Source organism: Notolepis coatsorum (assembly GCF_963971535.1).
Source record: "Notolepis coatsorum genome assembly, chromosome: 8".
Lineage (NCBI taxonomy): Eukaryota > Metazoa > Chordata > Actinopteri > Aulopiformes > Paralepididae > Notolepis > Notolepis coatsorum.
In genome coordinates, this window is record NC_140172.1 from 26,510,882 (window position 1) to 26,536,746 (window position 25,865).

The 25,865-nt window shown below is 42.9% G+C and overlaps 1 protein-coding gene across 1 annotated transcript; it reads left to right on the forward strand.

Moving 5' to 3' along the window:
* ggnbp2 (gametogenetin binding protein 2) lies at nt 1-24,737 on the forward strand. Its single transcript, XM_084320177.1, has 14 exons — nt 1-87; nt 917-1,031; nt 9,245-9,325; nt 14,496-14,740; nt 15,335-15,433; nt 18,628-18,741; nt 20,102-20,311; nt 20,650-20,824; nt 22,511-22,684; nt 22,811-22,964; nt 23,102-23,227; nt 23,371-23,498; nt 23,590-23,817; nt 23,956-24,737. Exons 2-14 carry the CDS (start codon nt 939-941, stop codon nt 24,109-24,111), a joined length of 1,983 nt encoding a protein of 660 aa, XP_084176303.1. The 5' UTR covers nt 1-87; nt 917-938; the 3' UTR covers nt 24,112-24,737.
* The last annotated feature ends 1,128 nt before the right edge of the window (nt 24,738-25,865 follow it).

Here is a 25,865-nt window from a genome sequence, read left to right on the forward strand (position 1 = left end):
ACACAGCAGCAGAGAAGACTCCGCCACCACCAGGTTCTTCTGTCGCACTTGTTTGGTTTTTAATAAAAAGGGAACTTTCGCGAGCAGGTGAGTGAAATAAAATGACACATGTCGCTCACCAAACAATTAGACATTTCTTCTATGATTTCGGGAAAGTGTGACAACAACGTAACTTATAATAAAGTGGATGTTTCTCTCAGCTAGCTAACTTTAACTTTATTAGCTTAGCTGTGTTCACTAACGCAGAAGCTAAGCTCGCTAGCTGCTCCCTAGGATTAGCATCGGGTTCAGTGTCTTAATAAACCTGTCAGTTGTTAGGTTAGTTAGTTAAACTACGATATTAACGTTCGCTAAACGGAAAAATACTCCGCAATGGTGATGTTTTTACGGGCTCACAGTAATGAGCTAACAAGCTAGCCGGTAACACTACGTGGGCTAGCTAACAAGATAACTCGGTAGCTGCACGGTGAGCCCTGCCCTTGTAGCGTTATTAACTTAATAACAACTACAGTTAGTTATTAACGTTACAGCCAAAGCCCTTTCTTACACACTTAATTTAAATGCCACCTTCTTCTTATGTGAATTGGTCCCCCCCTTAAAACGAAAGTTAACGTTTTCATTAAGCTGGTAACTTGCTGTATTACTGTAACGCTACGCTTTGCTAGCAAATTCATTGTATAATAAGGTTAACGTCGTTAAAGTTTGTGGTTCTTGGTTATTATTGTAATGACATCCAACTTGCATTGATCGGGTACCAGAGCTGCCATGGTCTGGGTTTAGCTAATGTCAGATTGTGTCACCAGACAGACGAAAGTCTTTCTCTGGTCTGCATCCCCTTAACAATTGTGTGTATTGAGCCGTGCTGTATTGTACCCATTCTGCAATCTGTTAATAAAGTTTTCAATCAATCAAACAGCACAGCACTTCTACCAGGAGACATGGCGCGGCTGGTTGCGGTCTGCAGGGACGGGCAGGAGCAGTTCCCATTCCTCGTACGACAGATCCCCCTGTACATCGACGATGGTCTCACGGTAAGGTGTTTAGGCAACGTTCTCTAAATGGATGTCATCACAGCTTTTATAATGATCTGTTAAACTGAGGCCAAACGCCATGGATAATCATGGCAGATGGGGTGCTATTGTAGCTAACTAAAAGATAGGCCTCCTTGGGTGAAGCATTAGCATGTCAAACCAAATTTCTTACTGGTGGGTTGTAAAAGTCCATTTAGGATTAAATTATACTTAATGACTAGTGCTGTTCTTTTAAACTGAACCAGGTATAAAGAAAGACCTCACCTTGCTCTGTAGTGTGTATCTTAGAAAACGCTAATGACGATGAGCTCTGGTGGTCAATCTCTTTACATTACTAAACTGTTCTGTCGGTTAACGTTGCAATGAACACATTGATCATATTTGTTGCCATATCCACAACATCTGCATATGTGGACATGAGCCAATGCCAGAATTGGCTAATATGGTATGTAATGGATATGATCATGTACAGTGTGCCAGTCATTATTGCATTATGATATAATATTATAAACCCAGACATGGATTTATAATTGATTCAAGAACCTAACATGAAGGGGTTTATTTAGCAAAAATGACTGGCTTGCTACAGTACATTATCCTGCTTATTACACAGCAGGATCATTTAATTTAACATGAAATTAAAAGAATGTTATTACAAACGTCCCCAAATATGCTTGACAGCAGTCCATTATTGTCCTAGCCCCTTTCGTGACTGTGATGCACGCCAACAAGGGTTGGCCGAGTGAATCCACAGTCCCTTGCTCCTCAATAGGAAACCACCCTAGATTTACTCTGAAGAACTGGTCCGACGCGAAACGTTTGTTATAAAAGTATCGCAGAGAAATTTCAAATGTACTCACAGTTGCACAAGGGTCTTGGACAGAGAATCGCAATGGTTTGAAAGCTCGGCGTTGCTAATAAACATTTTAAATAATTTTTATAAATGTGTAAACATCACAGAGTCTGCGTTGCGGCTCTGCAGATATGCCCTACTCATTGCGGCGTTTGGGGGAGAGCAGCCATACGTTCTTCGCTGTTTACACGTTTATAAAAATTATTTAAAATGTGGACGGCTGGGTGGCGCAGCGGACATTGCGCTCGTCACCAACGCAAGAGACACCGGGTTTGACTCCGGTCGGCGTTGCCTCCGGCTTTGGCCGGTCGTCATACTAACTCAATTGGCAGAGTTAGCGGGTGGAAGTCGATAGGTGGTAATCTGGACGTTGTGGACAGCGACTCCTACAGGTCGGTTGGGGACACCTGCACAGCAGAGACAGGAAATGGCGGTGGTAGTGTGAGCCTCCCACACGTTACACCTCGCCAATGAGAGTCCGCGCTGGCAGGTGAAAAGATGTGACAGGCTGCCTCCTCGTGTATCGGAGGGGACACGTGATGCAATGCTTCTATCCTCCCTACAACCGGCCTGTGGGGGGCATATGTGAGCAATGTTCAAGACGGGAGGGGAGAATTGGCACAGCGGGTAATTGGGATGGGAGAAAAAAGGAGAAAAAGTGGATCAACATTTTTTTTCATTTAAAATGTTTATTAGCAACGCCAAGCTTTCAAACCATTGCGATTCTGTCCAAGACCCTCGTGCAATTGTGAGTACCTTTGAAATTTCTCTGCAATACTTGTATAACTAACGTTTCGCGTCAGACCAGTTCTTCAGAGTAAAGTGACTGTGGATTCACTCGGCCAAACCTTGTTGGCGTGCATCACAGTCACGAAAGGGGGTATTACATAAGATACAATACAATAGACTAGGGGTGGACGGTATAAACGGTATGAATTTGCGCTACGGTATGGATTTTGATTATACCTTCATACCTTGTGACCGGTAGACTAGAGCAGTGGTTCCCAAAGTCGGGGTCGCGACCCAAAGGTGGGCCGCGAGCAGCCACGGGAGGGCCGCGAGATGATTTCCCAAAAAAATAAAAACAATCTCTTTTTTTTTTTTTTTGTCAGGCCACTGAATTTAGAAGCAGGCCAGGACAGTGTTTCTAGTTGTATTCTAAAATTCTATTCTATTGTATTCTAAAATGTGACTATATGGTTTTATATTAACTTAATAAATAAACAAAAACGAAAAATCTACTTATTTCAACGAACATTTCAAACTAAATAACAGATTATGCACATAAAACGCTGAAAACAACCGAAGCAACAATAGTATTTTAATGAGGCTATTATTATTATCATTATTATTTTGCAACAAGTTAGCCCTCTCATAAATAGCACATATAAATGAATAACTAACTTGAACTAACTTAATAGGATTGAAGTGATATTTGGCTTAATAAATCGGTCGCATGGCAAAAAAAAAAAAAAAAAGCCTGACGATGTGCATTGGGCTGTGGCTCTCTGACGCCTTATTTTCTGGGTCCCGGCCTGAAAAGTTTGGGAACCCCTGGACTAGAGCAGCTAGTCAGAGCAGTAGCAATGAAGTTAACGTTACTTGACGATTCACTCAACGTTTGCAGTGGTCGTTGCATAGTGTTTAATTGTACTGAGTTTTTCTCCACTTGCTCACGGACCTTGTCATATAGTTTGGGCATTTCAATTTGGCTAAGGAGGCTGAGAGGAGACTTGCTTTAGCGCAGCAACGGGCTAACGTTAGCCATTTTAAGATAAATTAATATACCGCGATATATACCGTTACCATCTACAGGCATTAAAGCGTTCCGTCTCCAGACGGATTTCCGTCAATTTGATTGGGGAGATCCGTCAATATGATTCGCAGTCTGACGGAATTGGCTACCTTGGTATAATATGATTTGTAGATGCATACAGATTGAAACCAAATTGAGCCAATCAGTAGGGCTGTCTTAAATGCTTCGAAGCTTCGAACGTTCGATTCGATGGCACAAGCTTCGAACATTAAAAAAAAAATCGAAGTTAAAAAAAAAAAATCAAAATTTTTTTCAATATTTTTATTTTTTACTTCGATTTGTGTGTAGGTGTGTGTGTGTGTGTGTGTGTGAACTACCCATCCCAGTTAGGACAGCCGAATCCCGTCCAATCTTTCGCCGTCGACTAAAGACTCACTTCTTCAACCATTATCTGAAATGATAAAAAAAAAAAAAAAAAAAAATCTAACCGTGACTAACCTTACTGTCATGCACTTGTCCTAATAAACTAACCTACACTGTAACACGCAACACTTTGATGAACATTGTTACTCAGCTGATAGAGTTGTACCCTTCTTGCTGTCTTGTCGTACAGAACTTGTAAGTCGCTTTGGATAAAAGCGTCAGCTAAATGACTAAATGTAAGTGTGTGTGTGTGTGTAGGTGTGTGTAGGTGTGTGTGTGTGTGTGTGTGTGTGTGTGCGCGCACCTTGTAGAATTCCACACATAAGAAAGAAAGATACTGGGATGAATAAACAAAATAGGAAATAAAATGTAGAAATGCATGCAATACATAAATAAATATGAATCTCCATATATGAAATATAACATTTAGATAAGGTGCTACTGAGATGTTTTGGTGAGTTCTTTGTTTTTTTGTGGAAGTTGCCCTTCTTAAAAATGCATGAACATTCACTGATAATTGGTCTGTAGTGGAGTCTACAAGGTCTACATTGCCGAACCATGTAGAATCCGGACCTTGTAGACTGACATAATTCTGTGCATAGTTTAGTCTACACAGGCCATATTTCAAATAATCAAAATCTTACTTCATTCATCTTAAACATTCTTGATTTGGGGGATTGGTAGTTCCCATGAAATCTGAAGTTGTTCAAACGACAACAGCGATCCACCTTGAATTAAATCACACAGCCGAGTGAAACCTTGTTGGATGCGTCAGTCACGAAAGGGGCTACTTAATTAATTAATCCAACCCACTTTATTTATAGAGCACATTTAAAAACAACAACGTTTACGAAAGTGCTGTACAAGTCCCACAACATAAGATAAAAAAAAAAATTAAATTTTTTTTCGAAGCTTCGAATTAAAATCGAAGCTCGGCCCCGAAGCTTCGATTGCCAAAAAAAGCTTCGAAGGTCAGCCCTACCATCAGAGGCGCCGAATATCATGAAAAATGGCTTTTTTCGGGGCCGCGCCGATGTCAGCGACTCGAGAGACAGGATGCTGCTCGCTCCGCGGTTGCAGCTGGAGGCTATTGGGCGAGTGACATTTGCGAGGTCTGAGAGGTCTGTCCGCCACATGGCAGGGTAACAAAATAGTAATGTAAAATAATTAAAAACTGCAGTGTGTTTTGGTTTTACGACAGTCGTCTTTTTTGCAGCCTCGCGCATCAACTCTCCTTGTTTACAGACGTCGCAGCCACCACCTGCTTAGTAGCTGCTTCCACTGTAACGCTGCTATACCGATTAGCTAGCGTTAGCTTAATAGCGTCTGTTAAATGGAAGGAGTAAGCCGGCCACTAAAAAGAAAAACCGCTGCGGTTTTCTCAGACGAAAAGGATGAGCGGCACCAACCAACAAAAGAACGTTTCGAGTCGAAGTTTGAAGATAGCTGTGTTTCAAGAGACTGGCTAGGCTACTGCCGACTGTAGTGGTGAGTTAACTTCTTCCGTGTTCCGCAACTATGTCAAAAAGAAAAACAGAAACAACACGTCTGGTCTGCATGCATCCCCTTAACAATTGTGTGTATTGAGCCGTACTGTATTGTACCCATTCTGCAATCTGTTAAATATTGATTGAGTGAACATTTTATTAACCGATTGCAGAATGGGTACAGTACAGCTCAATACACACAATTGTTAAGGGGATGCAGACCAGAGAAATACTTTCGTCTTGTTTACATCAGGGTCCCCCATTTTCAATTCATCATAACATATATGACACACATGACATACAGATAGACAATACTGCTACATCTATACATTTATGACATACCAGATTTACAAATACAGTATTGTTTGTGATACAAAAATAGTCTAAAAAAGAGTATATACATTTGATGAAAAAAACTGTACATTGGAGGAGGTTGGGTAGGTGGGGTGGGGGGACTGTACATTGGAGGTGGTTGGGTAGGTGGGGGGGGGGGGTGTAACTGTACATTGGATTATCGACGAAACCTTACTTGGTCCCAAGAAGAAGAGGGTCTCGTGTATTAAATAAAGTTTTCATTCATTCACTCTGGATCTGGTAAATCCAGTAGCAATACACACAATTGTTATGGGGATGCAGACCAGAGAAAGATGTTTGTCTTGTTTACATCAGGGTCCCCCATTTTCAATTCATAGTGACATTTATGACATACACAACATACATGACATCATGACATTTATGACATGGGGACATACATGACTTACAGGTATATAGTACTGTTACATTTGTCACATACGATATGCAAATATACAGTACTGTTACCCAGAGATCCTAACAGTAAATATATACATATGATGAGGAGGAGACTGTACATTAGGAGGTGGTGGGTGGGTGGTAAAAAATATATACAAACGGTGGGGAGGAGACTGTCCATTGTTGTTGTGGCATAATTGCGAAACGTGTTTAGTCCCTTGTTTGTATGATAACAAGCCGTTTAGTTCATGGTTCAAAGTAATGGGAAAAGGGTGCTAGCTCGCCATCAATCAGAAGCTAGCCACAAGACTTGCATTCACGCTCTCCAGCACACAGCCTCCCTGCCTGGCACAACAACCACAACAGTAGGGTCTATAGTCAGTCAGAACAGTAGACTCTACAAGTAGGCTCCCTTAAAACGCTAATGCTATTTAAAAAAAAATACAGTGGAGGTTAAAATAAGAACATGACTTGGCCTGAAAAAAAGTTCAGTCAGGAGATTTTTTTTTGCTTTAATCCCTGCGTCTATGCTTCAAATGATACCGTGATATACATTTTAGACCATACCGTCCAGCCCTACAATAGACCTTTATTCATCCATGTGGGGGTGTCATAGTAGCTACAGGAGAAGGAAAGGTACAGGCAGGATTATGGGAATACAATATCAAATTAAATATGAGAATAAAGAATAAGATAAAGATGAGAGAAATAAAAATATCGGATCTACAACTGGATCTCTGTGCGTGAACAGGTGAGACATATGTATACTACTCTATCTATAATATCACTGTGCTTTAATATACAGCCCATCCTGGTATAATATACAGTCTACCCCAGGTACAAATAAAAATAGCCAACCCAAGTCTACCCTGTACAAATATACAATACTCTTTTAAGTCCTAGTCTACCCTGGTATAAATAAGCAGATTTAAACAGATTATCAATATATAAATGTACGGATATGATTGAAGGTGTGAATATATGAATGAATTGTGAGTCCTTGTGTAAAGTGCGCCAGAGTCCGTGAACCCTGACTGAATGTGCTCCTCATCTAACTAGCTCTTAATAGAGGGGATGGGAGGGGTTTTCCAGGATAGCGTCCAGCTTTCTTGTCCTCTCCACAACCACCTCCAGATTATCCAGTTCAATTCCCAGTCCCACTATGGAGCTAGCCTTCCTCGCCAGCTTGTTCAGTTTGTAAGGGGCCTTTCTCACTCACTCATTCTGTCCGTACCGTCCTCATTCCGGGTCAGAGTGCGAACTTGCCCCCTCCCTCTCCCCCCTCTAGTTTGTGTACACACTGCAGTCTTGGTTCGCTCCGGATTCTGTTTACGGTTTGCCTTTTGAGCGTTTACGCTTGCCGTAGGCGATGATGTCACGTTCGAAAATGTAAACAGGAAGTGTCTTAACACGACGGCGGAGACTATGCTGATATAAAATGAACAAATAACCAATAAATATGAAGTTATATTTGAACCTCTGTTGTCAAGCCTTGTCAATATAACCCACCCCATTTTATCACGAATGGATGGTGTTGTAGAGTCCCCTTTTGAGCGTTTTGCAGGGTTAACGCTAAGCTAACGGCTAACGCTACTTATCTTAGCCTTTTACTAGTAACATTGCTGCATCGATTATATTGAATGTCATTGATCTACTGGTCGACCACGGCCGACTGGTTGGGCACCACTGGTCTAATAGAAATAAATGCATTCGAACAAGAAAGTATACAGCAATGGCTAACGCTAAGCTAACGGCTAACACTAGTTAGCTTAGCCTGTCCAGCAGCTAACATTATCCCATCGCTCGTGGCAATTATATTACATGTCATTGATCTACTGGTCGACCACGGCGGACTGGTTGGGTACCACTGGTCTAATAGAAATAAATGCATTCAAACAAGAAACTAATGTATAGAAATAGGCTGGCAAACAAAAATGGCCAGGCCTAATGCGAGCCAGAAGTGCTGTGCTTTGTAATGTGGCTTCATGTTTTCATCTACTGAGCTGTGAGGTTCCACATGCTTGTTTTTGGTTTGAGGTCTGAACTCTCAAATTGCCCATAAATATCGTTTTTTGGGGTATTGTCCAGTGTGGTTTTATCTGCCCAAAATTCAAGCAAGCATGACAGTAACGACGTTGTGTGTGTCACGCCCCCCGCTCCCACGGCCCGATTCCGAGACCACCTAATCCAACTGTCCCAGGTTCAGCGGGGGGTAAAACGAAACGGTGCCGGTTCGATCCCAAAAAGGGGTGTGTCCGTCTGAGTGAGAACACTACCCCCCCCCCCCCCCCGTTCCCGGGAGCAGTGATTCAATCCCAATACGTGAGTGAGAAAGGCCCCTAAGTGTCTCTTGAATTGATGCCCCCCCCCCCCCCAACATACCACAGTAAAGAAGAGGACCCTGGTAAAACGACTTCAGCAAACTATTGCGCACGTTGAAGGACCGGAGTCTCCTCGGGAAGAACAGCCTGTTCTGACCCTTCCTGTAGAGAGCCTTGGTGTTGTCAGAGAGTCCAGTTTTTTGTTCATGTGTACTCCCAGGAACTTGTAGGTGTCCTCCACCTCCTCCCCTCGGATAGTGATGGGAGTCGGGGCCTCCTCTTGTTCTGCTGGTAGTCCACCACCAGCTCCTTGATCTTGCTGATGTTGAGCTGGGGGTGATTGTTGTCACACCACCCTACGAAGCTCTCCACCAGGGCTCTGTATGCGTCCTCGTTGTCATCCATGATGTAACTGATAATGGAGGAGTCATTAGAGAACCTCTGTAGCGGTCATTATTCAGGAATAACGGACCACAGAATGTGTTCATTGACCAATCAGATTGGAGTACTCAAGGAAGCTGTGTAATAAATTAAAACATTTAATCAAATGCTGGTGTCTCATCACTGTCTGGCCCTACTCCATAGGGAACATTTGGTGATTAATTCAATTCTCTTGTCTACAGATGGTGATGGAATTTTCAGACAGTGTGGTGAGCCTCGACGGCCACCAGACTAACGGCTCTCAATGGAAACAATTTGCAGAGGTGAGTGGTTTCATAATGACACAATGTGGAATTTCCAGTGTAGGTTATTACAATACATCTCGATGTGGATGAGGGATGATCCAATCTGGGATTTTTGGCTGGTACCACTGTGGGAGAAATGTTCCCGGATCAATCAATGTAGACAAGTCAGGTAGGCTTGAAAAACATGCGTTTAATACACAAATAGGTTTGGGTAAATCAAAGAGTTAGAGTTCAGAGTGAACACTGGCCGAGTGTGTCCAGACTGAGCTCTAGATTGATGATATTGGTTACATTATATACAGGAGAAGTGAGAGGTGTGTCTATTGTCTTGGGGTAGTTAGTAGTTGGACTGGAAAGGTGAGTGGTTGGTCTGTTCTGTGGGAGAGTTTCGGGTCCATGAAGGGGGGGGGGGGGTGACATGTTTTGTGGTGGTTTGTCTGGAACGGTGAGTTGTGTGGTTTGTTCTGCTCCGTGGGGGGGGGGGGCTTGGGGTTGTGGGGTTGAACGTTAGACAGGTTTAGACATAACTTGGATATTGGGGGACAATGGGCTGTCTGTCAGGGGGTAATTACAATTTGGGGTGGCGGGAGATAGTTATTCCACACCACCAATCTTATGCAAGCAGTATTCGGATGTTTCCAATTCGGTGATCTCTACAGCAAACATGATTGAGTGGTGGAGTGGAGCTTCATGTGCATCGAGTGAACTCTGTATGCACTGCCTTGGTTGGAGCTTATGCAGTTGGAATTAGGGAATTGACAACTGATATTAACCTGTTCCACCCCAGGTGAAAATCTGCATAAAATGTATACCTAGGTAAATGGAATATTGCTCCACTTCTACAAGGGCTATTTGCATATTCTTGGTATCTAGGAACATCTATGGACCTCAATGAATGTATTCTCAGTGTCAGAAATATTGTGTCTATTACTAGGCTTGCTTAAATTGTGATGAAACAAAGGAAAATATGAATTATGATTTTTCTTTTCATCTTTGACAGTGAATAAAACCATGATAATAATGACCAAACTTAAAGAACTGCCACTGAGCTCATTCAGTACCCTCTTGAGATCATGTGTACAAAAGATCTAAGGAAATTAATAAAGGGAAGATGATCAAATTGAAGGTTCTGTATATACAGTACTGAATTCTCCCATCCGGACCAATGCAATTTGAAATATTATTATAGAATATAGAATATGTGCTTATACATTACCTTATTATAGCCAATTCGCACATTTATATATATATACATATAGTATCTTTCAAATGGCCGAGTTCAATTTGGATATAGTATCACCAGGCTTGCATAATAACAGATACTGATATTTACTGTAATCTACTGTAATATTTTATTTCCCCCACAGTGTAACCATATTGAAACTAATTTCAGATCTAATTCTTCCTACATGTTAAATAGTTTGGAGAAACTGACTGCGTTTCAATATTTGTCAAACGTTTCCTTTTGTAGCTTATTATCGCGAATCATAACAATTATTGATATGATTCATTCAGAACGCCGAACTTTGAACCACCATAGTTGACCACAGGAAGTGTAGATTGGAGAATGGCCGCAAAAAGATTCCAATTCCCATGGTTCAACATTTCCATATCCGGTTCCGGGTCAAAAAATTTTTTGCACATAAAAAACTTTAAATGATATAAATACACTTTTAACCTATTGCTAAACTATTGCCAACCTAACGTTTTACATTCTACATGTATTTGTGACATAGTAGTGATAATAATACTTGAAAACGGTTGATTTTAAAATCACAAATTATTTTCCATCTTCATAAAAATATAATAATAATTTAATAAGGTCAAAAGGGGTCGGTACCGACCCTGTCGAGTGGAACAGGTGCAGGTTCGCTAATACAGCTGATGCAGTATGCCCTGGTATGTATGTGATGAATAAAACTCTTTAATCTTGAGCTATAGTTGAAATGATATGACATCCACACAATCAACATTCATTGTACTTCTAACCTCAAGGTGGTGCTATTGGACAGTAGTATTCTCACCATTAGATAGGTTTGCCTGGTATGACGAGCTAACAATTAGCTTCCTGCATTGTCCTCATTTATTTATAATGCAGCTAAGGTTTTGAAAAAGAATGCACTACATGCATTTAAATAATCAAAAAAAAATTTCAATGGCTGAACTACTTTCTACTGTGATGTCTTGCCTCTGTGGCCAAGGCTGTGGTGGAGAGAGTTGTCCATACTATTCTTCATGAAATCTGATTGTAATAGGGAGGTGTAGTCTGACGTCACTGGTTGTTCCACCCGTATAGGGATTTATCATTGGGAAAATGGATTATCGGCTATTGTAACAATTCTGCCGCATGGAAATTGAAAAGCTTTCCATTTTTGCACAAAATTAGTTTCCTTCTATCACTAACATTATTGTTTATTTTTCGTTGAAATAAAATTTGGCGATTTGTTTATTATTAACCCTTTAATCGCCGTTGACACTTTTCAGCGTCATTCCCCGCCATGCTTATTCTGCCGATGACGCTGTACAGCGTCATTGATATCAATATTTTAAAAATCTGTGATCGAAATCATATTTCTCCCCCAGAGACATATGTACTGATAAGCCCCTGTCAACTCTCTAACGGTTCAAGAGCGCCATCTGGTGGCAGATCGCCCAGGGCATAAACAGGGAAGTGGACGCTGGTGCTCATTTCAATTTGGTCTGATCACTCGCTATAGGTCCCGGGACTCGAGCTAGACACAATGGATATCGATCCGTTGCCAATAACTCTATAAACAACATGATTTGGACGTATATACTATTATACAACCTGGAAATGGATCGGGTATTTCTATATCCCATAATAGAAAAATTTCTGTTCCACGCTCATCTCCCAACGGCGCAAGGAAGCTACGGTGAGTTTCAGCGTTATTTTTAGGGGTGCACCGATGTATCGGTCGGGTATCGGTATCGGCCGATAAGCTCGAATGTGCCGATGGCAGTAGCCGATAAATTCAGTCGCATCCTGCACAACGCCGGCCCCGCCCCAGTCCCCCACACACACACAAGCTACTGCATCAAAGTTACTACTAAATATTCAACATTCTCTTTTGAGACTCCGCTTCAGACTCTTATCATTTGGCACTAAAAGCTAAACATTGTCACCGATATGGCTGTCCGCAACATGTCATTAATTGTGTACGCGAGGTGGTCGCTCAGTGACTACGCTAACATGAGCTAGGTTAGCTAGCATTAGCTACCGGGAGATGCAAGACTAACGTTACTGGTGAAAATGTGATTTGCGTTGGAATACTCCTTTGCCAACTTGCTGTACTTTGCTTGCAGGTCTGCAGCCATTATTGCTGGATTATGAATAGCCCCAACTTTAGCCAAGGTAACGTTATGGCTAAACCTTTAACAATAGTTAACGCTAGCTTTCGGTTAGCTGTTCAATGCTATTAATAACACAACTCCCCGTCAACACCCTCTCTCGGGAAGATGGCATTTAAGAAAGTATCTGCTGTTAAAATGACAAACATTCGTTTTGTGGCATTAACGTTATATAGTTAGTGTTACACGTTCAATAACAAGCATATTATTTACCCGAAGATAGCAGTAAGCAAGGCATTACTCCGTTAGTCCGTTCATAGCTCAGTTTCATTCCGTTGCTCATTCCGTACCCAACTACCCATTCTGCAATCTGTTAATAAAGTTTTCAACCAGACAAATGTATTGAAAGGCTTTGTTTTATTATAACATTTGTTGCAGTAAAATCATTGTCTCATTTGGTCATGCTGTGGAGCGCTGGTCGGCGGGCCGGGCAGCTAACGTAGCTACGTTAAGTTTGTTGTGCTCTCGCAAACAGAACAATGGCGGCATGCCCGAAAGTAGAAAATGAATAAACGCTTGCCGATTGGTGGTAAGGACAGCAGGAGGTGGGTGCTAGCGGTGTGGCGTAATTGGCCGAATCGACTGTCAATCAAAATGGTTATATTGCATTGGCTGAGAGCTCTGGTTGAGAGAACAATATCCATCTGCAGGCTGCCAGACGATACTGGGAGAGGGATAGTGCTACATGGCATGGTGGAATTAATACCATAAACATATTTCTTGATGTTTCCTTTTTTTAATAAGTAAAGAGGCCTACAAATACAAACATACAAATATACAGTAGTTTCATTAAAAAATATATATATTACAAAAAAAAATATTAAAAATAATACACAAATATCGGTATCGGCCGATTGTGTTACTTGAACAATCGGTATCGGTGGCCAATTTTCATATCGGTGCACCCCTAGTTATTTTGTAATGTCTTCTATACTAACTGCTCCAATGATCATATCACCCACACTAGATGAATGATATAACGTTGCCCACGGAATTATAAACGACCCCCCGGCCCCGCCCATCCGGTCATCATCGGATCATACGTAGTAACTTCTAGAAGTACGTCCATTTGAATTTTTTTATCTCGCGCCGATTGCTATCAAACTGTATACAATCATCAATATAATGCATTTGGGGCTATAAATCACGTTCTGGAGAAAGCTGCAGAAAACGATAAAAACATACTTATACTTTAGACCGTATTTTAGTATGAATATGTGAATGAACTTTGAATGGGCCATGGTAATGTCAATTTAGCAATACAATTTAAAAAGTTATAGCCCTGCAAAGAAGGGGAACTTCTCCATGTTAAATACGGCTGGCGAGGGATGGTAAATTATGAATTTAACCCCGGCGATCAAAGGGTTAATTGCGAATATTTTCATGTTGAGCTATAGATTGTGGATGAATAAGCACAGAAAGGTACACCATGCAAATGTTCATGCATTATTTGTTTTAAACGAGACGATTTAGAAATGGGCAATGGGGAAATACATTGCGTTGGACAGAGGGTGGAACACGGAAATACGGCAATGATGTAACCACTACACCTCCTTATTGGAGCAATGATGGAGGTGATGCCTCAAAGGTGTTTTGTGATGCTCCCCATTGGTTGATTTTTAAGCATGTTTGCCGACAGGTTTTCCTGACCACGTTAATGTTTCAACACATGTACCCAAGTTTTACAACAATTCGAACTGACACAGGTGGTCAAAAATCTTTGATTTGAATAAGTTACATACAGTTCATACAGCAAGAGGGTATGTTGCCAGTTGCCACGTCTGTAAACAATAGTTGTAACGGATCCTTCTCTCCTCAGAACCACGCCAAGTTAAAGAAACAGGACCTAAACGTTGCCATGATGGTGACGTCCAAGGAGGTGTTCAATGCCTTGTCCCAGCTGGTGCCGTGTGTGGGCTGCAGGCGCAGTGTGGAGCGCCTCTTCGCCCAGCTGGTGGAGTCGGGGAACCCTGCTCTGGAGCCCCTCACTGTGCCCGAAGGCATGCTCTCCGTCACCTGTCTGGCAGATGTGAAGAAGCTCTACACTCTCTTCTATGTCCACGGGTGAGACCACGCAGCCTTTACTACTACACACCCTCCTGGTTCCATTTCCAAAAGCGAGAGAATAGAGATATATCGGAACGTTAACCTCCTGTGAGGACAGTCCAGTAGCCCTGCTCGCAGTCGGGCTGGTCCTCCCATATGTAGCGGATTCGTTTTCAGATTGTTCTCCTTCTGTCCTCAGCTCTTGTTGGTATGACGTGTAATAATAATAAACTCTAACCCTAACTAACCTTACTGTCATGCAATATACTAACCTACACTGTAGCACTCGACACTTTGATGAACATTGTTACTCAGCTGATAGAGTTGTGCCCTTACTGCTGTCTTGTTGTACAAAACTTGTAAGTCGCTTTGGATAAAAGCGTGAGCTAAATTACTAAATATACCGGTAAATGTGTTCCAGTCTTGACTCTGCCTTGATGGACCTGTTCATGTTCACTAATGTAGACTGAGCGTGGGAATAACACAATTTCTGTTTTTTAAGGGTAGATGAGTGATATCAGTATTCCTTATTGAGTATTACAATCATTATTTATAACTATGCCGGGATTCAATGTTTGTCTCTTTTTTTCTTTCTTTCTTTCTTTTTTATAGGGCAAAGTTGAATGACATGATCGATGCCATTCCAAAAAGTAAAAAGAACAAGCGCTGCCAGTTGCACTCCTTAGACACGCACAAGCCCAAGCCTCTAGGGTGAGTTTACGTTCAGTGTCTTTATTTTCTTTATTCAGGGTTCCCACGATTAAAGATGATGAAATACCCATAAACCCTTTGAAAACGTCAAGGATTCTTAAGATTTATCATAATTTTCAATCATTGCCATCATTTGATCATTTATGTATAATCTTTCATATTAAATAGCAAATGTACGACTAGTGTCAGCGGGATTGGCGGTTGCAATCTTCTTTACGATTCCACCCTCTTACAGTAAATCTTTCATAACCCGTTTAATAAGTCACAGTTCAAGTAAATGCAATCCATTCACTACATCGCAGAAATACAGTTATGGACATTTTGTATGAAGTTATGGAAAGCTTTTGGAATTTATTGGGAAGATTAAGTCTGGTGAAACCTGAAACTGCTATAGATGTTATTGTTTAGCAAAAACATACTTAACACATCCACCGCCGTTCACGTTGTACAGCATTATTGCCCGCCATGCGTTGTCTGCCAAACCACGCTGTACAGCGATATTGAGATCATATTAAATTTTTTTCGCCATGGCATTCATAATTCAGCCACCCAGCCTCTGGTGATACAGTGGGACTCTGCACAATATTGCAACGCCTCAATACCGCCGCCTGGTGGATGATGGGGCGAGTTACAACCGGAAGTGGCAATCGGTGCATCTGGGAAATCCGTCTGGCAGTCGCATATTGTTGCGGGACTCCAGACATACACTGGCGTGCATATGGATCGCTGCCATAACTCAATAATCGATATGATTTGGGCGTTTATTGCGCCATACAAACCGGAAATTGATCTAGGAGATCGACGTCAAATAAGTGGGATCGTTTTCCTCCAGTCTCATTGGCGAACAGTAAGAGGACGCTGACGTAATTTTCAGCCCAATTGTCTATTCATTTCACCGCAAACCGATCTGATCAATATATCACCCATACTACATAAAGCATTTACTGACTATCACGGAATTATAAACGACCCCCCCCCCTTTCATCCGCGCATGATGACGCATAACGTATACGATCATGTACAGTTGAATTTTTTAATATAGCGTGTCTATGGAACAGACGGCAATCGATAATCTATATATGCGTTTAGGCCTATAGCTCACGTTCTAGGAATTACTGCAGAAAACGATAAAAACATACATATATTCTAGAAGGTATTTTTGTATGAATGAAAAAGTATAACGTTCCAACATCCTGAACGATAGATAATCGATGTTGAATGGGCCATAGTAATGTCAATTTAGCAATACAATTTAAAAAGTTATATCCCTGCAAAGAAGGTGAACATCTCCATAGGCTTAGAGTGGTGGCAGACTGGCTATATTGATGGATATAAGTCATGGCAGGGAATGTGTTAAAGGTCCCATGCATTATAAAAGGCCTTTTCCAGTGTTTAGCATTGTATCCTAGCAATTGGGGATTATATCAATGTGGTCTGTGTCGTTAATTATCATATTGACTCATCAGTCTAGTCTCGAGTTCACGAGATCTTCCCTCACTCAACTAAGCTGTTCTGATTTGACAGTTTTGCTGATGTGAATATAGCACTGATTTGCATAACTAACGCCCCCTCTATGGTTGACAGCGACAGCAGAGTGAGTGGAAATATCTTCACTTCCTCAAACAGAGCGAGCAGAGATGGAGAGGGAGAGAGAGACAGGAGCTTCTGTCGGGGAAACAAACCGCGTGCAGGGAAGCAGTGGCACACACGCATTTGCACACACAACCTGGACTGCGCGGGGGAAGCAGTGGAGAGATAACTTTATGCTCCGTGTCCTCGCTGTCTAACAGTCGCAGACTGTGGGTAACTGTCACTCAAAGCGCTTATGGGCGGAGCCCATCCAAAAATAGCCTGAAATCCTGAGGCTGAAAAATGAGGCTTTTGAGTACTTGATCAAAAATATAAAACAATGAGAAGAAAAAAAAACTTACAGATGTGTTCCATAGACTCTCAGGAATTGTGTAAAGTTGCCCAAATAGTGCAAGGAATAGCAATGCATGTCCCCTTTAAGAATAACATCATGTACTGTACTCCACCTCCATACTCTGAGGTTGTGTTCAGACTGTTGTGGTGGAAGTTGACATTTTAGATGTCGGACATTTTAGCAGCCATGATCTCTGGACATGAATTTGCAGACGTTTTTCAGATTTTCTTTTGTGGTGCAGTCTTCAGTGATTGTAGGTTTATGAAAGTGGGAACAATTGACCATATTCACACGGCGCCCATTTTGCTCTTATGTCATACTCGGGTTGCGATTTCCTTCCACCGTGGGATCGGGGTGGAAAGAAATCCCAACCTGAGCATGATGTAAGAGCAAAATGGCGGGCGGCTGGGTGGCGCAGCAATGGGCCTGGTCTACAAGATACACTACACCACTAAAGTAGTAAAGGTACCCATGTGTACATGTCAAAATACTTCCCAAAGGTAGGCGGCTGGGTGGCGCAGCGGACATTGCGCTCGTCACCAACGCAAGAGACACCGGGTTCGACTCCGGCTGTCGGCGTTGCCTCCGGCTTGGGCCAGTCGACATACTAACCAAATTGGCAGAGTTAGCGGGTGGAAGTCGATGGGTGGTAATCTGGACGTTGTGGACAGCGACTCCTACAGGTCGGTTGGGGACGCATGCACAGCAGAGCCAGGAAATGGCGGGGGTAGTGTGAGCCTCCCACACGTTACACCTCGCCAATAAGAGTCCGTGCTGGCAGGTGAAAAGATGTGACCGGCTGCCTCCTCGTGTATCGGAGGGGACACGTGATGCAAGGCTTCTATCTTCCCTACAACCGGCCAGTGGGGGGCATATGCAAGCAACGTTCAAGACAGGGGAGGGGAGAATTGGCACAGCGGGTAATTGGGATAAGAGAAAAAAGAATAGAAAAAGTGGATAAAAAAAATAAATAAAAAATGGCCGCTGTGTGAATATATATGCTTCAAAGTCTGGACATTGGGCTTTTTGCATCACACTTGAGATGTCGCATATGACCGTTTGCTTATTGTGTTTTTTAAGCATTCATGAAGGTTGAAGTTTCATCATTAGGTTAGGAGGTTGATATGTGTAGAGAGACAACTGATGTTGCAACGGTGACTGTTCAAATTGAAAGACTTGTGTCCAAAGGTACAGGTTTGCCTTTTGAGAAACGATTAATGTCTTGTCGGTGCTTATTTGACGTCACCGTTATCTGTGGGTTTGTACACAGGGGGAGCTGGATGGATGTGTGGGAGCTGATGTCTCAGGAGTGCAGAGATGAGGTGGTCCTCATCGATAGCGCCTGTCTCTTAGAGACGCTGGAGACATACCTGCGCAAACACAGGTGACATGATGCAACATCTTTTTTTTCCTCTTTCTTTTTAATAAACCCTTTTGTGTTTTTCGTGACCTCAGGGATGATTTCTGACTATAAGAAGCCGAAAGGTCACAGCTCTCGTTTCTCAGCACTGGGAGACTACAACGCAACTTGTTTCAATGCGTTTAGTCTCCCAGTGGTAACAGGGAAACCATTTTCAAACATTCCTCTTATTATTTTTCTAGCATGGATCCAGGACATCACTAACTCTCCTCACAATCACACACTCATGGTTAGCCAGTCTGCCCCTAGTGGCAGTTCACAATCATGGCACTGTATAAATCTTCACTTGATAAAATGACACATCATCCCGTCACCAGCCAATGACTTGTGTAAGTGAAGTGCTGTTGCATAAATACTATATATTCATGATAATTCATTGATTAATGATTGATTTCTTCATTTCATGTATATAGTAATAAATAGATAAATAATGTGATACATAAATAATTTTATGTAAAGCTAAAATATAAATGGGTGATTTGTACAGTAAATTCATTGGTCAAAGTAATAAGGCACAAAATCTCACGAGAGTGTTTTAGTGGAAATTACAGAACTGGCGCTCTCTAATTGACTTCAGGTGTGCAGGTGTATCACACTGCTCCTCAAGATTTAAGTTATTATTATTGAAGTCTGAAGTCAAAGCAGACGGTCAAAAGAACTTTCCATGGACTCAAAGAACCTCTTCATCACAAGAGGCCAACAAGTTCTCACGGCGTGAGAAGGGACGAGGAGGTGTGGAAGAGCCCAAAGAATAAACACCCGTTTATAAAGAACCGATCTGTGTCTGTGTTGTCATGAAGAGGCTACAACTTGCTTCAACAAATGTTTTCCTACATTATTTAGCTAGATGCTTGTTCAATGCAGTAAAACTTGTTCATCTGTGATCTTCAATCAACCGTGAGATTTTTACACTATCTGTGTATATTGCTGGACTTTCTACTAGCATATTGGTAGCTATCTGTCTTATCTAGTTTATTAGTTAAAGGGATATTTTACTTGGTGTTGACGGCAGACAGAAGTGGTCACTAGTTTACTTTCAGATGACTAGATGGAGTCTAAAAGACTGCTGATTTTTGACAAGTTCTACTAAAGTGAAATATCCCTTTTTAAGGTTACACTTATATGCTACACTCCTGTTTTTTTCCTACAAAGCTAGTGTTCCTGCCTCTTTCCTAACTCCTAGGTCCTGAAAACATTGAAGTATGCCATTTCTAACGTCACTCTTTATATGAATGCTTCAACTCGGGCATGATTTTCCAGGTGGAATAACTGATTGGTAGTCTCTTATTTTTGACCATTGCTATTTCTTTTAATTTGCTTGCAGGTTTTGCACTGACTGTAAGAATAAGGTACTTAGGGCCTACAACATCCTGGTGGGGGAGTTGGACTGCACTAAAGAGAAGGGATACTGTGCTGCCTTATACGAGGGTCTCTGCTGCTGCCCCCATGAACGCCATGTCCACGTGTGCTGCGAGACAGACTTCATTGCCCACCTCCTAGGCCGGGCTGAGCCCGAGTTTGCAGGGGGATATGAGTAAGTGAACCACTTCATTGGGCTATCTTGTTGTTGTTGTTGTTGTGCTCTACATTGACATGGTCAAATTTATTGAGTTATACACTAGGGACGGGCATACATTTTTTAATATTATAATTGTTTATGCGAATATTATTTAGTCTCAAATATATTATTTCCCCTTGTTTTTACCGGCACCTACACTGTGTAGTGTATTGAGCTGCCTATTCAAATAGTTCCCAGTGACTATCTAATAGCAATTTTGTGATTTCCCCCCCCCCCCCCATCTCTATTATACACTCCTTTTTATGCCAGTTGTTTCTTTTGAAGAATTCACACATCCGTGTCTTTTCTGTTAGACGCAGAGAGAGACATGCCAAGACCATTGACATTGCACAAGAGGAGGTCCTCACCTGCCTTGGAATCCACCTCTACGAGCGGCTGCACAGGATCTGGCAGAAGCTGAGGGCAGAGGAACAGACCTGGCAGTTACTGTTCTACCTGGGAATCGATGCCCTACGCAAGAGTTTTGAGGTATCTAGAAATCTAGGGATCACTACCCTTTGCATATTTTCTGGGGTGTCTCAATCCAATCTTTGAGTCACAATCGGGGCTTTCCTTTTTTTAACTGATCGGTATCGGCTACATTAAGCTCAATCAAATTCAGATTATTTAGTGTTAATTATTTGTATTAAAAAAAATTAAACCATTAACACTTTGGATGCCAGCGACGCGTTTTGTCGTTAGTTCATGCCGCCAGTTGAGTGCCGGCAACGACTAATTGGGACGGGGAGAAAATCAGAGAAATCAAAAACAAAACAAAAAAAAGAAAAAAAAATGGAAAAGTTACAACAGACGATCGGGTAGTTACAACTGGAAGCAGAGCGCTCACTGTTACTGTTGAGACGAACGGAGCGAGAGAAACCTCCCTCTGGGCGGCGGGAACATGACTATGTGGGCTCACGTTCCTGACAACCTAGTTGTAGCTGCTATCCTTATGATTAGGAATGGTCATCCCATCAGCAAATTACAGGACCGGACTCCAGAGATTCAGGTTATGCCTACCTGCAGTGATCACATTTAGCCAAAAATGGGTTTAAAAACAAACAAAACAGATCTAGGCCAGCAGAGGAACATGTGCTCCCAGAGATTTCGGGATTCCCGTGGGATGGGAGAAAATTTCACTTTTAATCACGTGATTGGGAGTAAAAGTCAACGGGAGCCGACGGGAGTGGGAACTATGACAACAAAATCAACGGGAGTGAAAATCATGATGCAGTTATATTTGATTTCAAATCGACCCGGCACAGTAACCCGTCTCGTTAAGGAGCTCGCGATTCCTCAGAAACCCCCCAAAATGTTGTGCAATTCAGAGATGGGTCAAAATGGAGTTATTGGCAATTTTTGTGCCATTTTTGTGCCAATCTGTTAACTATTGTTAGATTGTCCGAATATTATTTTCCTCGCTGTGTGCGTCTGAGGGGAGGTGTCGGAGAGGAGACTCAAAGAGAGGAGAGGAGACGCAACAAAATCCATTCCGGGACAACGGGCCCAGTACTTTGTTGGCGGTGTGAAAATATGCAGAGAAACATTAATATCTTTGGAACCGTTTGTGTTTGTATCTGAATCAGGAGATTATCTTCTCTGTCACAATTGAAAGTATTTCTCTAAAAGCTGGCTGGCGCATAGAATAATCTACTCCAGTGCACTCTCCGCAAGACTGTAAACGTGTGCATAACATAGAGTATAGAGAGAAGGCGCTATAGCAGAGGTCCCCAACCATCGGGTCGTGGACCGGTACTTGGCCGCTGATCATTTGGTACTGGGCCGCAACGAAAGAATAAAGTTGTTTAAAATTAAATGTATTTTATTTTCATTAATCTTTCTGGTATTTAATTTTGAAAAAAAGTACTGCATATTTTTATACTGAGGAGGAAAAACGGAGCAGGGTTGGGTGGGAGTAAAAAGGGATGGGAGTGGGATTCTATAAAAGTTTGGCTTGGGATTGGGATGCGATCAGTCTTCTGTGGGAGGGAGTGGGATTTTTTTTTAACTAATTTGGGATTGGGATGAGATTATTTCTGTAGGAGGGAGCGGGAGTCAAAATCCACTCCTGTGTCAGCCTCTACAGTACACTTATCTTTTATATTTTGTTGATGAATTGTGGTTTTTGTGAGAGTCAATAAGTCACTTGTGTTATATCGACGCCCATGTGTCCAGATGGCCGTGGAGAAGATGCAGGGGTTCAGCCGGCTGGAGCAGTTTGTGGAGGAGCTGTCCGAAGAGGAGCGGGCCAAAGAGCTGAAACAAGAGAAGAAGAGGCGGAAACGAAAGAACCGACGCAAGAACGCAAAGGACAAGGAGGCAGAGGACAAGGAGAAGGGTCTGGACGAGGTAAAGCTGCTTGAGAAATACTCAGTTAAGTGTCCGGAACGGGACACTGCCCTTGCATTGCTTTCTAGAACGCCTCTCTTGTTTTCCCTAGTCATCTTATGATAGTAATTACCTTGTCCGTTTCAGGGTTCACTCGACTCCGTGGAGAGCACCTGCAAGGCCTGTGAAAGTGAGGAGGAGGATGAGGAAGAGGAGGAGGAGGCCGGTTCTGTAGCGGTCATCGCCGCCTCCTGTACCTGCCCAGCCGGCGCCGTCCTGGCCTCGCCGCAGGTCAAGAAAGGTAACAGCATCTTTAACATATCCTATCATTTGTATTTGACGTGTAATCGGCCCTCTCTTGGCACCGTGGCGTGTTTGACGTGAAGACGAGTGACTGCGCTGAAGAGGATCGGTGTGTTATCTTGTGTCCTCCTCCAGGCCTGTCTCCGCACAGCGTCGGGAGTGACTGCGGCTACTCCTCCAGCATGGAGGGCAGCGAGACGGGCTCGCGGGAGGGATCCGACGTGGCCTGCGCAGAGGGAATCTGCAACCATCACGAAGCCGGTCAGTTGTGAAAACCGCTCTGCAATCTGGTGATGGGATCAAAAAAACCCGAAAACCAGTTTGCAGTGTGATTTGACCACACAATCCTTTTATTCATATCTGATCTAACTTTTTTAAAATCTTTATCTTTTTGCTCTCTGAAGGAGATTACTTGTGTAGCCATCACTGTGCTGGAGAGAAGGAGGCGGACTGCTGTACAGAGTGTTGGGCTACCTCTGAAGAAAACACTAAGTGCAAGAATAAAAAGAAGAAACGAAAGGGCAATGAACAGGTGGGCAATAAGAAAAGAGCATTACACATTGAATACGCTTGTTTGCATAGTCTTTCCATATCAAATCGAAGTGTTTCCGTGTTTTCTTCAGGGACAAAAAGCTGACGCTTGTGTAACAGATGGGAATACAAGGGGGCACGTTGGTACAACATCGCACACTAGCCGAACCAAAGAAACGTGTCTCTCGTGTGACGATGGCACTGCACTGCGCTTACAGTGGGCAGAGCATCAAAAGCACGTCGGCCATGATCTCCGAGCTCCAGGAGCGAACACATGCGCCCAATTGAAGACGAGTAAGAAAAGTCTCGTGGAACTGCTGGTTAGTGAAATACTTACGTTTTCTTAGGAGCTTGGGTTGTTTACCATCTTATTTCACATTATTTGAACGCAGTCATTTTTATTCTGGCCATGAAGTAATTGTTTCTGTGCTTCGTGACGGGGGTTTTCTTGAAAACAGAAGGATTCTGATGTGACCTCGGACGACGAGAACTGCCTGACCCAGGATGAAATCCGGGCGTTTGTGGAAAACAACAAGTCCTTTTACCGCGACCGCAACCAGTACCGACAGCACCTGAAGGAGAAGTTCACCGACTACTGCACCGGGCAGAGCTAAGCCGATGTGCTGGGGCGTGGCCGGCCACTGCTAGAGTGTAGCTGTGCTCGTCTTTCTCACGCGAAACACTCAAACCACTGTCGCGCCTTTAGAAAATCTAAAGTTGAGGTAAAAATACGTTGTCCTCCTGTTCCTTTTTGTTTAAAGTAAATGTGACTCTCCATTTCTGTGGTTCTTCTCTTTCCCTTCATTGCTCTTCAACACAAAATGCGCCTCCTGTACCCGCCTTCGCACCCTGTAATACTAGTCCCCCCGCCTCCCCCCCCCCCCCCCCCCCCTCCCGACTGAACCTCGCTGTTTGTCATTGGTCTCATGTAGGGTCTTTTGTTGTTATGAGCAACAGTGGAATTGGTAATCAAGCTTTCAAGCTGTGACATTTAGGGATGACTTTTAGTAGTCTTATATTTAAGAAGGGTTTTCCTTTTTTTTTTTTCATTTCTGTTTTATTTCGTGACACTTTATTTTTAGCGGCAAACAGTTGTACCCATTTAAAATGTGTACAGAAGCAAACTGATCTAAATATAAAGATTTTACAGAAAATGAAGATCCATTTATAAATAAAAGGACTGGATGGACGTGCAATGTGAAAGATTTACTAAATAAAGAATATTTATTAATATGCATTATTAAGTTGTCTTGTGCATCTCTCTACAAGTTCATAGTTATTGGACAGTTACATACAAAGAAATCATAGAATTATCATGGCTTCTGATTCTGGGATGTAAGTCTTGTTTTAGTGCAATTTCATTCATCGTTTCAGGTTCTAGAAATGTCTAAAGCTTGTGGGGGGGGGGGGGGGGGTTCAACACTGTTCTTCCATGAGAAATGATCATTTGGTATTTTCTTGGAGAGAAAATAAGAACCTGCATAATCGGCAGGCAAGAGAATCTTCTGCTGTCTGTCTCCATGAAGAGAGAGCACCCCTGCTGTCTTACTCCTGGACATGCTCCAAGACAAGACACCTGTCTCCATGAAGAGAGAGGGCCCCTGCTGTCTTACTCCTGGACATGCTCCAAGACAAGACACCTGTCTCCATGAAGAGAGAGGGCCCCTGCTGTCTTACTCCTGGACATGCTCCAAGACAAGACACCTGTCTCCATGAAGAGAGAGGGCCCCTGCTGTCTTACTCCTGGACATGCTCCAAGACAAGACACCTGTCTCCATGAAGAGAGGGGGCCCCTGCTGTCTTACTCCTGGACATGCTCCAAGACAAGACACCGGTCTCCATGAAGAGAGGGGGCCCCTGTTGTCTTACTCCTGGACATGCTCCAAGACAAGACACCTGTCTCCATGAAGAGAGAGGGCCCCTGCTGTCTTACTCCTGGACATGCTCCAAGACAAGACACCTGTCTCCATGAAGAGAGAGGGCCCCTGCTGTCTTACTCCTGGACATGCTCCAAGACAAGACACCTGTCTCCATGAAGAGAGAGGGCCCCTGCTGTCTTACTCCTGGACATGCTCCAAGACACCTGTCTCCATGAAGAGAGAGGGCCCCTGCTGTCTTACTCCTGGACATGCTCCAAGACAAGACACCTGTCTCCATGAAAAGAGAGTGCCCCTGCTGTCTTACTCCTGGACATGCTCCAAGACAAGACACCTGTCTCCATGAAGAGAGGGGGCCCCTGCTGTCTTACTCCTGGACATGCTCCAAGACAAGACACCGGTCTCCATGAAGAGAGGGGGCCCCTGTTGTCTTACTCCTGGACATGCTCCAAGACAAGACACCTGTCTCCATGAAGAGAGAGGGCCCCTGC

Bases quoted from the DNA above. Each gene is read 5' to 3' on its own strand.
- ggnbp2 (XM_084320177.1), top strand. From the start codon at position 939: ATGGCGCGGCTGGTTGCGGTCTGCAGGGACGGGCAGGAGCAGTTCCCA. The intron at 1,032-9,244 runs GTAAGGTGTTTA...TCTTGTCTACAG, and splicing joins ACATCGACGATGGTCTCACG to ATGGTGATGGAATTTTCAGA. The intron at 9,326-14,495 runs GTGAGTGGTTTC...TTCTCTCCTCAG, and splicing joins AATGGAAACAATTTGCAGAG to AACCACGCCAAGTTAAAGAA.